Here is a 12668-nt window from a genome sequence, read left to right as displayed (position 1 = left end):
GGCTAGAGAGTGCACCGTGGGCTGTGTTGGCACGCACAGATCGCGCACAGTTTGTTGTGATTACGTATTCATAGAGTCCAACAATCATTATACAAACAAAACAAAACGGCTTAGGCCAAAAGGGGGGGGAAGGAGGTGTGGGGTGGGAGTGGTGGGTGGAAAGCCCGGTACCAGATGCAGAGCATATTTAGCCACCAGACGCTAACGAAGACAGATGACTTCTCCGTGCCGGAGCCCACATTGCGAGGCAGGGGACAGAGGGAAAGGGCAGCATCATCACACAGACACACAAGCGCATCAGTCGGTGATGAATGGCGGAAAAAATCCTAAACACAGCGCATGCCTAATGTCTGCAAAGTAATGCATTTTTGTGACGCTAAGACCCAAGCCGTGCGAGGATCTTTTGGACTTGCAGCCGCAACGACAACAAAAGCTAACCATGTAAAATAACAAAATAACAAAAAATAATTTTTGTTTTGATGAGATGACCAGTAAAACCTTGACCTCCTGATTCCAGCTTTTAGCTGACTCGAATCATGTTATGTTATTCCCTTCATCAAAAGCATAGCTGGAGTGTGGCTTTGATTCTTTCATGCACATTTAATAAATTCTTCAATCAACTGTGGCAAGTGACTTTCCCACTCAGCTCTTTCAGACTAGCCAGCAGCAATTAGCAAACACCTGGAGGAACTGCACATCTGCTGAGCTCATTATAAGAGCCACTTCTCAGGGCAACGCTGGTAAAAATGTTGTTAAAGGGTTAAGAGAGGAGCCATGTTTAGACTACCTGAAGGTGGAGTTTCAGAAAGGGTGAGATTTTAAAGAGACGGAGGCCCAATTTCAAGCCATTAAATCAGGATGTAACATTTCTTTTCTTAAGTCATATTTGATAAATACAGAAATTTACAACTGATGGTAACGTAGTTACTCGATTGTGCTATAAAATGACACTATGAAAACACATAATACTGCCTGTTAAAAGAACTGTATTAAAAAAACATGTAAAACGGCATTCAAGGTATTTTTTTCCTGTCTCTGCTCTGGTCATTCATTATTTCTATTTGAAGCTGAAGGAACAAACCTCGTTTGTGAGGGAGAAGTTGCAGTAAAATAAGCTTTTGCAACAAGCCAGGTAAACATAGAAATTACCTAGCTAGCAAGCAGCTAGCTTTAGCTTTGTTAAAATATCAGTCTGTGTGTATTCCCTAGATAATTCAGATCCTTCCCTCGACTCTAAACTTCCCAAAAGACTCCCAGTATTTCCAATCAGGTTCAATGACCGACGGCGTGAAACTCAGAGGGAAAACACAAAACCACTGACTTAGCTCAGCCTTCTTTTTACCTGCTGAAAATCTTGCTTTTGTTTGCATCCTGATTAAGTCACAGACGAGCCTGAACATGCTGCTGGAGGCCCTGTTTTATTTGAAATGGCTTTTTATTTTCCTGTACCACTTCTGACTTCATCTTAAATAATCCAGTAATACTGAAAATGGTTAACTTTGAGTCTTGTTCCTGGAGTAGCAGCTGGATTCTTGAACATATGTTGTGTTCACTGATTGGATAAAAACTGGATTTTTGAGTTTCCAAACAGGTCAAAAACTGTCTTGATTCTGATCAGCAGCTGATCTCTATGTGCATCTCTTATAAGCTGAATTACTTCACATAAGCTGAATTACTTCTGTTTTTGGCTGATGTTGCCTGTTTTCATTTGGTCTTCTGGGAACTTTTTATATAACTTGGACTGGATCAATGTTGTCTCTTTCATAATTGAGTTTTATCCAATCAAATCAAAAAGAACCAGTTCATTGACATCTTTAAGTGGTGCCACAGCCAAAATCCTTTTCAATCATGTCTAGCTGTGTTGCAAGGCACATCTTTGTGTTTTGTAGCATTAAGTTGGATCATTTTCAGTTTTCTCTTTTAATTTCTGAGTTAAAATTTGACTTAACATTTTTTTCCTTGTGGGGAAAAAAAAGTCTGAGAAGGGCTCCTACTTTTACGTTATTGTTAAGTTGAAGTAGTTACTAAGGAAAAATTTGACTTATTTTTCTTTTCTTTTTAACATTAATTTTAAGTATTCTTTTTTTTTTGGTGCTTTTCTTGACATGACTAAAATTTCCCGATGAAAGCAACTTTGACAAAACCTTACCGACTCTTCTTTATAGCGATGCACCGATCTTCCCAGGGACTGATACCGATATTTACTTTTTTCAAAGTCTGACCCGTCGATTTTGATTCTGGACGGTCTTCTCGATGTTCTGTTTAAGGACTGTAACACGTACTATTTTAAAAAAGAAAAAAAAACATTTGTCCCTTGCTTTGAATCCAACAGGTAGGGAGAGAACTACAGGACCATTCCTGTTTATGCTTTAGATATCATGTTGATGCATTTACAGATTTAGAAGGAAATTTTTTTTAATCATTTTTGTGATTTGCAGGGAAAAAAATCTCACCAATCAGAGATTATCAAGGAATAATTAACTTTCCCTTGTGTTTGTGTGGTTTTGTTTTTTAAATCAGTTTGATATTTAAAGTAACCTTTTAAAATTTCAGTTGTCTCACAATATCGCACAATAGGAAAGATGAACATCAGGTAAATGGTTAATCTGGTGGGTTTTCTTCTGGTGCTGAAACACCCGGTTGTTGCTCGTCGTGCGTCTTCTTCTCACCCCCCTAACACACACCTTTGCTGGCGTTTAGCTAAACGCCCGTGGCACACGGCGGGCTGCTTGTAGGCAGGACGCTTTAAAGAGAAAATGGGGAGCGCCTGATGACGGAGACAACATAGGAGTTTGTGCAGCTGTTTTACCGTGATGGATCTATTATCCAGCCATTACAAGATAAATGATCGATCTCTCCCATCCGTCCCCCCTCCCTGCACCTTCTGCAAAATTGAAATGAAAACAGAAAGGAAGAGCAGGGCGGGGGCGGTGGGGTACTATGATTAGGGCCTAGGTGAGATGCCCATTAATTTAAGAGAAGGGAGGAGGAGCGGAGGATAGGCCAACCCCACGCCGGGCCATCCATCAAAAAGGCGAGCGTTGTCTCTGACGTGATGACCCAGCACTCTCCGCCTCCCCGCCACCTTAATTAGAATTCATAGCAAAGTAGATGCAAGGAAACGCTTTGGGCCCCTTCATAATTTTATAGGAAATTTATTGTTATTAGAAGAACCATTTGCTTAGTGTGATTTTTCCATTACCGGCTTGTCACGCGGGGGTAGATAATATGGCCGGGGGGAGGCGGCGGCGTATGAACGCCATAGATTGGGGTGTCAGATTTGTTGATGGTGCGTGTAGTTTACCTTGGAGTTGGATCTAATCGGGGGGGTAGGGGTGGAGGTCGGTGGTCTTTGTCGGAAATGAGAGCTGGATGGTTGCGAAGAGAGGAAGTGACACGGTAAAACGCTAGGTGGAAGTGTTCCTAAAACACAAAACTACAAAGGTTAAAATGTGGGGACTTGTGTCCTTTTTTCCACCACATGACGACTTTAGAGTAAAAAAAAAAAACATCCCAGTTTAACTGTATTTACACAAATTTAAAAAAAAAAATCTAAATGCTTCTATTTAAAACATAAACTCTCACATTTCCACTACTGCCTAAAATAGGATCACATATTGATTATGTGATACTAGTAATAGTGATTTCACCACTAATGGAACGATTTAGAATAAACTGGTTTGATAGATGCTGTCACTGTGCAGAATCTGTTCTACTCTTCATACATTAAACTGGTCTTAACAGCTGGTTGATTTAATAGTTTAATCAACTGATTAATAAACGGCTCCCAGTCAGAGGGAGCCAATCAGACAGGATAAGTGCCTTAGAGCTGTCAATCAACCTCATGTATGCTAGAACTCCTCCCCTACATATCACATTTTAAAATGGTTTTTATTTACTGTTCCATAATTACTACATTAATTTAGCTTAAATACTTCCTTGTATTGTCTGATTTGTAGATGGCCAATTTTTTAAAAATAAAATCATAACTTTATTACCAGATTATACAATTTTTCATCACAATCCTCTTGATTGTAAGAAACTAAGTAATATTATACACTAATCACATCAAATTAAATTTTATTCCCGCAGTTCTTGTGGTGTTTTGCATCTTGTGAGAAACTTTTAATTTTCCGTTGTGCTAGCTTGAACAACAAAACAGCTTGATGAATTTAACTGAACGCCAACTAGAAACAGAGCATCAGAAAAAGTGTTTAAATCCTTTACTTTAACTTATAAAAATTAAGATTAAAACATTTACAGGATTAATTAAATTTTCTTTTTCTTTTTTTGTCTCCCTTCCAACTTTGATGCCTCCACAGCGCCCCCTGGCGGCCCTTATTTTGAAAAACAGATGCAGAGCATTGGGTTGGTCAGAACAGAAGAAAAACTGGATTCTGGTTCTTTTTGCCTTATTATAACTTTATGTTGTGGTTTATTGATTCATATTTCACGTTGTCCTTCTCTTGGTCTCACTGATGATCACAGAGTAACAGACGGTTTGAAATTGATGTGTTTGGGAGAGCAGGGCGTTGCTAGCAGACAACAAACTAATTAAACGGTTGATAATTGGTTCTCTTCGCCACCGCTTCGGCCTTTGCCTGCTCTCTCTTCAATAAAGTGTTTTTACTTTTATTGTTGTTGTTTTAATTATCATCTAACTCCTTCAAGGGCTAAAAGAGTTTGTTGTAATCAGAGCTGTAAATTGCTATTATGTGGACTGAAATTGCAGCCGCACTACAAAGTTTGCAACAAGAGTCGTACGTAACGGCGCTTTATTTCTCTAGAGATCCTATAATACTGCTTGTTCAAGAGATGAAGTATTTGCTCAATTTATCTGAGGAGAAATCCGCTTGAAATGTTCATAACCTCAATTAACAGATTTAACTGGAAATAACCGTTACACTTAAATGGCAAACAAAAAAAAAAGGATAAAAACGCACCATGTCTCCAGAGTTTCTTCTTAACGGAGTGAAATCTGTCCTCCAGCTGGTGGCCGGCAGTGTGGTGGTGGCCTTCGAGGAGGTGTGCCCAGACCGCATTGACCTGATCCACAGAAACTACAGGAAGCTGTGCAACCTGCTGGTGGATGTGGAGGAGTGGGGCCAGGTGGTCATCATCAACATGTTGACGCGCTACGCCCGGACGCAGTTCACCAGTCCCTGGAAGGAGGTGAGAGGCGCAGTGTTTTAAACTTACTGTTAAGTAAGTCTTTATTTTTGACTTATGTAAAATCCCAATTAGAAAAACATTTCTGATTGCAACAGCATCATTGATTCTCCAAGAATCTAACCAGAAAGCTTAATGACATTTAATCCTTTACAAAATGATTTGGTTTACATTAGAAACTTGTATAAATGTTTTTTTGTTTTTTTTTTATTTTAGGATGGCATTTTTGACGAGAGCGAGAAAGCCTTCTACGACTCCGACTCTGAGGAGAAACAAGGCCAGAGAGAAGCAAAGCCGTACATCATGGATCCAGATCACAGGCTGCTGCTGAGGAACACCAAACCTCTTCTGCAGAGCAGGAACACTGCAGTGAGTTCACATACAACACCTGCACCTCCTGTTGGAGAACCGTCTGAAATAACCTCCTCCTATATGAACATGTGATGTAATGTAAATGTCTGTGCTGGAAATCAGCAGTAATTTTCCATTTCCATCACACCATCAATGTTTCGAGGGTAGAAAAGAGAGGAAACGGGAGCTATTTTATGCTGCTAATGATCAACAGTAACGGTGATGCGTTTCCATTTTTATTATCGACAATAATCATGGAGGGGAAATTTAAAACCGACACAAACAACTTTACTGGTTTCTATCTGTTAGTTTTTCTTTTATGAATTGGCAGACAGGACGTAAATTGCAGTGACTTTCTATTAATGAAGCTAATATGGAATGAATAAAAAGCAGTACCACAGTTGGCCACTAGAGGCTGCAGAAAATGTCTTATTGAAACGATGTAAAAAAAGATCAATGTGGTGATCAATGGTTCATTTATCATTATGATGAAAAAAAGCTGCAATAATTGGTTTTTTTTTGTTGTTGTTTTTTTTGTAATTTTCATTGTTTTTGGGTGTAAACATTCTCCAAAAATGAAACTTATGACTTATCAAATAAACAATTTCACTGTTCCAGTTACATTAAATCGGGTAACTGGACTCAACAAATAAATATAAAAAATTAAGAATTAAAAAAATGAATCACAATAATTGCTGTCAATCCTATTTTGAATTGTAACCAACCAGACAGACAAATCTAAACAGATAAAACACAAAACTCATCAAGCGTATTAATAATAATAATATGACCAACTATAGTAACTTATGACTATTATTTTTAGACACACAACTCTCCTTTTCCCATTTTTTTTGTTCTTGCACATCTCTTAGTGAACCTAAGAAGAAAAAAAGAAAAGAAAACTGATTACAGATTTCCATCAACCAGGAGTCTCAAGGTCTGTGTCTCAGTGTAGCAGCGGGAGGAAAAATGCTCCCAAATGAAAGTGTTGATTAAAATGTGACACGCTGTGTCTTTACTCGTGACAGCACAGTGACATCCTCCATCTTCATAGCTGCCTCGGGCCTTTCATTCTGCCTCCCCACGACGGACACGCGTCTTCCTGCTATTTAAAGCTCCCCCTGAAAAATTACCTTGTATCTTGAGCGCTTTTGTAGAATGTTTTCAGTGTGTTGATGTGTTCTGGTAAAGGACGAATCTGTTAAAAAAAAAAAAAGAAGCTGACTTTGTTTAATGATTTACTGTTTTGTTGTTGCTGTGTTCAGGTTGTGATGGCTGTTGCTCAACTTTACTGGCATCTCTCCCCTAAACACGAAGTGAGCATTGTCACTAAATCACTAGTTCGACTGTTGAGAAGCCACAGGTAACCAAAAAACAACTTCTTACTATTCGGTATTGTGTTAAAAATCAAAAGTGAAATGTAAAGGTAGAGCTCTGCTATGATGGCATGTTAGAGGACTAAAAAAAGAGAGAATATTAGCCAAAAAAACTCAGACATTTTGAGATCAATCTCAGAAATAAAAAACTACAAAAAACGAGGAAATTGCCTGAGCTCAAAAAGTTGAATTTTTTTTACTTTAATAGAAAATTTCTTTTCTTGAAAATATTAACATTTTGACACTTTTTTGAATTTGCAACTTTGAGCCCAGAGAATTTCCTCGATTTGTTTTTTTTTTTTTCTTGAAAACTTCTGAAATCATTCAAAATTGCTGAGTTTTATTCTTGGAAATTTACAACTTTTGGAGCTTTGAGAATTTCCTTGTCTTTCTCTTGAAAATTTCTGAAATTAATAAAATGTGAGTTTTTTTCTCTCAAATGTAAAAACTTTTGGAGCTCTGACCATTTCCTCGTCTTTTTCTTGAATATTTTTGAGATTAACCCAAAACGTTTTGAGATTAATCTTGAAACTTCAGAGTTTTTTTGTCAGACATGTGCTCCTGTTTTGTTTCTCTCTACGATGGCCCTAATGTGCCGTTGTACTCTGCAGTGTCTGCATCTTAAGGTTGTTTTCCTTCTTGTTCTCGTGCAGAGAGGTTCAGTACGTCGTGCTGCAGAACATCGCCACCATGTCCATTCAGAGGAAGGTGAGGCTGTTCATGAAACGTTATAACAATCGATTCCTTTTATTGCTTTTCCAATAAGTTTATTTTTTCTTTTAATTCTTCTCAAACAGGGGATGTTTGAGCCGTACATGAAGAGTTTCTATGTCAGGTCCACAGATGCCACACACATAAAAACACTGAAGGTAACAGATTTCTGCTTCATTGCAAACTACATGAGTTTAAAGTGAACCTAAATGATGAGCACTAATTATTTTACTGTGTTGCTTGGTAACCTGTAGGAAAAATGTAAACGTATGGAACAGATCGGTATAGCATATTTGCCTATTTAAATTATCATAATGTTTCTAAGTTCATTAGGGGATTAGTTTTCAGGTAAATCAAAATTAACATTTAAATTTGAAAAGAGCATGATGTTTTGAAAATCCTTATATTCATAGGTTTTTTTGTTATATAATTCTGCAGATAAATTAATTGTTTTGTGTTAATTTTGTCTATCAATTGATTAGAGGTCAAATCCTCATATACATGCTGTACATATCATAAAATTCAATGTACCAATTGATATCTTAAAGATCAGAAATATACATAGAGATTCAACATGGCCTGTAAAGTCACTCTGAGGAGGAAACTCAAATCCTCCAAAAGAAACATTAAAAAGTCAGATTGCAGTTTATAAGTACACACAGTGACAAAGACCTTTAATTTTGGAGACAAGTCCTGAGATGTTTGTTTCCTTCTGTCACTATTGTGATATTTAGCAAACAGAAATAATTTGGGTAATTCAAATGGACCTAAAACAAGTAAAGTTTAATTTGATTTAACTTCAGACTTTAAGAAAAAATGTGTGTGTTATTTTATCCAGTGTGTGTAAACTTCTGGTTTCCACAGTGTTTTGTATTTCCCCAAATCCTGCTCTGTTTCTTTATCCACTTTCCGATAATCGAGTTTCTCTTCCGATTTTTACAGTTGGAGATTCTGACTAATCTCGCCAACGAAGCCAACATTTCCACCATCCTGAGGGAATTCCAGGTTTGTTGTTTCTCTTAAATTCTTGTCTTCAGTAACCAAATTTTCCTTCCCTCGCCGTTCTCCTCATGGTTCCGATCGCACTCCAGACCTACGTGAAGAGCCAGGATAAGGCGTTTGCTGCCGCTACCATCCAGGCCATTGGCAGGTGTGCCACCAACATCTCCGAGGTCACAGACACCTGCCTCAACGGCCTGGTGCTGCTGCTTTCCAACAGAGACGGTAGGAAAATGCGCAGCCGCATGCAGCGCGTTCGTCTCTGGGGCGACTGTAGTTGGTTTCTTGGTTTGTTTCGACAGAGACAGTCGTGGCCGAGAGCGTGGTGGTCATCAAGAAACTGCTGCAGACTCAGCCCACCCAGCACTGTGACATCATCAAGCACATGGCCAAGCTCTTCGACAACATCACCGTACGTGACGTCCTCATCGCTAGCTGCGTTTCCACTGCCAATGTGCCCAAATCTTTGTCGATATTCTGCTTTCTCACATAATAAGTTATTAAAAATCATGGCTGATTTTGATGTAAAGAGTTACTTGAGATGTATTCATAACTCGGCCATCAGAGGAACGCTGGAGTCTTATTCAAGCGTTGGAGCGACAGGCCTCTTATACTTTTGGAGCCGCTGCATATCCGGCATTTTGGAGAAAATTGTAGTCAGCCTTTTTACAGAAGAGCTGTGGATTCAACACGTTAGAATGACGCACAACTTTTTGTGAGCTGTGTGATGCTGTGAGCTCTGCGGCAGCTAGTTGCATATTGTTGCAAAAACAAAACAAACCGTCATCTTTCTAGACGACCACTTCCTGTCGCCTTCTTCATTGTTTTCAGCAGTAGTAACGTCCAGCTGTTGACTCGTGTGATGCGAAAAAAGTTTCCATTGCAGTTTTGTAATACTTACATCTATTTTGATATGACTGAAAAACCGCCTCATCCTAGCGCAATAACTATTTTGAAAAATGTGTTTTCAAAGCTCGCAAATTAATTTTTGGAATTTTAATTTGCGCCATTCTGTGGTTGACGGAAACAAAGCCGCTGTTGAACTTTGCTGTTAAACAGCGTAGATACAGGTGGCCATTTTGCTTCTATCTTTACCTTGGCAGGTTCCCATGGCTCGGGCCAGCATCCTGTGGCTGATGGGAGAGTACTGCGAGAGGGTGCCGAAGATAGCGCCAGACGTGCTGCGAAAGATGGCGAAGACTTTCACCTCTGAGGAGGATATCGTCAAGCTGCAGACTGTCAACTTGGCGGCAAAGTTGTACCTGACCAACTCCAAGCAGGTGCAGAAAGTTTTCCACCTGAAGGAAAATACGTTGACAAATTTTCCGATGTTGACCTTAGATATTTCAAACAGCTCAATATTTAACTGCAGCTCACAGTTAAAGCATGCGTCATCACGACGTGGGTGAATGAGAGATGATGAAGTCATAAATGAACAGGAAGTGCTTTTATTTGGATAAGACGGAATCACCTCTGTAAAATTTGCAGCTGCTACATTAGTAATGAGAGAATGTTGGAGGAAAGTTAAACTATCGGCTGACGTATGACGTCACTTTCCTGCCAAAAACAGTGAAGAGACTATTAAGCAATTACAATAAAGAATATAATATATTAATTAAAATATCACTATATTATTTATATGGTAGTTTGGGCCCTTCACTAATTTGGAAAAAAATATGTATATTTGTTGGTTTCTAACAGGCTAGCTGTCGCCCAGTTATGAAACGATTCCAGTTACCAGATAGTTTCTTGATGCATCTCTACTAAAAATCCTGTTCAATTTATTTAGCCAATTTAAATCATTTCTTAAAGAATTGTAACATTGCTGTTACGACAGTTTAATGGTCGTGTTTCATTTCCTCCATTTCTGTCTCAACCATCATTTCTGTCAGAAAACTTTTCCAACCATTCATGGTTTCTTTTAAGCAGAAGAGTCGTATAGCAAGAAATGTTCAAGAATCAGTTTTAACTAATATATATATTTTTTAAACTAGGAAGATAAAAGCATTGGAAAATTTGGCTAAATATTGATGTTGTTTGCACTTTGTGCCAACAGAAGCATTAAAAAGGACCAGCAGCAACAGGAACCTTTCTTTTCAGTAGATTACATTGTGCATGAATCGGCGCTAGGTCCTACCTCTTCTTTCACTCCCAGACCAAGCTGCTGACCCAGTACATCCTGAACCTCGGCAAATACGACCAGAACTACGACATCCGAGACCGGACGCGCTTCATCCGACAGCTGATTGTGCCCAGCGAGAAGAGCGGCGCCCTCAACAAATACGCCCGCCGCATCCTGCTGGCCTCCAAGCCTGCGCCGGTCCTCGAGTCCGCTTTCAAAGGTACTTCATCCGCTCATCGTTTCAACCTCTAAGCCTTATTTTTGAAACGCGTCAGGCCTCCTAAACCACTTTTCTAGTTGCGATTAAATCCATTACTTTCTCCTGCCTGTTTTTCTTAAACCAGAAGAGAATCTCTGAATATGAATTAGGGGAAGCTTTACTTCAAATTGAGTGGCTCTATTTCCAGTGGATTCATGCGGTGCTTTCGCTATTCTTGTGTGTGTGTGTGTCTTTGAAGGGCAGTTAGGTCAGACCCCTTTACCTTGGACTAATGAGATGGGTAAATTATCGAGCCGGCGCTAACCTTTGTTCAGACACTGGGAGGTGGGGGAAAAAAACTTCATTTTCTCTCTTCCTCCTTGACAAAATGGACAAAACAGTCTCCTGTGACATTAAGATTCACAGGCGGTTTGCACCCACTGCATGTTTATGGATGGTCTTATTCACTCCTGTCATTCTTAATATTCACAAGTGAAGTTTTCTTTTTTTTCCCCTATCAAACAGAGGAGCACTGTTTTTTATTTCACCCTATAAGGACAAAAGCACTCATTATCTTGTTGGTCACAGAGGAAAAGTACTGGGTGATTGTGGCGATAAACGATGAAAACAAATATTCCTCATCACCGACTTCTTCACTGACGGTTGAGCTTCTTGCTAATTTGTGTCGGGTTTCTTTGACTTCCTTCCATTTTCCTTGTCTCTGCGTCCAGACAGAGACCGTTTCCAGCTGGGGACGCTCTCCCACAGCCTGAACATTAAAACCACCGGCTACCAGGAGCTGTCTGACTGGCCAGCGGCGGCGCCTGATCCGTCTGTGAGGAACGTGGAAGTGATCGAACCGGTACGGTTTTCATCAGAAGCATTCTCATTTAACAGTTTTTGACGTATTCAAGTTACTCCAGCAGTAAATTGTAACAGGTACACCTTCAGATGCATTGAATTCAATTAAATACAAATATTTCATGCCATCATCATCTTCATCATCAGCCATGTCAATTTTTACTGTCGTATTTAACATGCAAACAATTCAGGGATGAAAAAGAAAAAAACATTTAGAGTATTTCTGTTTCTCACCAAAACAATTGTCACCTACTTTCTTGAACATTTCTGTATGTTTTTACTTTTACACTCAAATTTATCTTATCCCAACAGGCTTAAAAATGATAACAAGGTTGTGAGAAATATCTATTTAATGGATAAAGTAAAAACTGGGTGTGAGTAGCCTGATTGACAGCGCTAAGACCCTCCTCCTGACTCTGATTGGTTGTTTCTGACGGGGAGCGGAGCATTTCTGTGCATAGATTATCTGTCCCATACCATCAGGACATGGTGACAGTTTTAACAAATATTTTAAAAGATACATATTTTTACTGTAAGTTTTAGCTGTCACATTGGTGATAATATGGAGTCCTGTCCAGTTCGTGTCGCCTGTTTTATAGATGATCCAAGAGGAAATGAAGGATTTACATTTGTACTTTAAAGTATTTGTCCGTAACTTGCTTTGGGTTGCACAAAACTCAAAACACGGCATCAGATAACATCCGCAAAGTGAAAGTCGATTAACACCCACTGCTGAAAGCCAGGAGAAAAATGTCTGGAGAAACAAAATTCTCTGTTCATCCATTTCTCTGTCTACTTAAATCTTTTAAACTCCAAAGTGAAACAACTGTCTCTTTTTGACACAATAATAACAAAACAACTCTGTTTGGTGTTTAAAGAA

General features: G+C 39.1%; 1 protein-coding gene across 1 annotated transcript in view; it reads left to right on the top strand.

Moving 5' to 3' along the window:
* Positions 1–12668, top strand: part of ap3b1a (adaptor related protein complex 3 subunit beta 1a) — a 79536-nt gene that overhangs the window by 10514 nt on the left and 56354 nt on the right. Inside the window, exons 7-17 of the mRNA XM_081613869.1 lie at positions 4990–5172; positions 5386–5538; positions 6786–6883; positions 7550–7604; positions 7694–7765; positions 8550–8612; positions 8699–8831; positions 8909–9018; positions 9710–9886; positions 10762–10948; positions 11659–11789. Coding sequence (XP_081469995.1) covers positions 4990–5172; positions 5386–5538; positions 6786–6883; positions 7550–7604; positions 7694–7765; positions 8550–8612; positions 8699–8831; positions 8909–9018; positions 9710–9886; positions 10762–10948; positions 11659–11789 — 1362 coding nt within the window. The remainder of the gene's footprint in view (positions 1–4989; positions 5173–5385; positions 5539–6785; positions 6884–7549; positions 7605–7693; positions 7766–8549; positions 8613–8698; positions 8832–8908; positions 9019–9709; positions 9887–10761; positions 10949–11658; positions 11790–12668) is intronic.

Source organism: Poecilia reticulata, chromosome 12 (genome assembly GCF_904066995.2).
Source record: "Poecilia reticulata chromosome 12, P_reticulata-male-v2, whole genome shotgun sequence".
NCBI lineage: Eukaryota > Metazoa > Chordata > Actinopteri > Cyprinodontiformes > Poeciliidae > Poecilia > Poecilia reticulata.
Note: the sequence above shows the minus strand (reverse complement) of the source record. Positions and strands in the feature narration are given on the sequence as shown.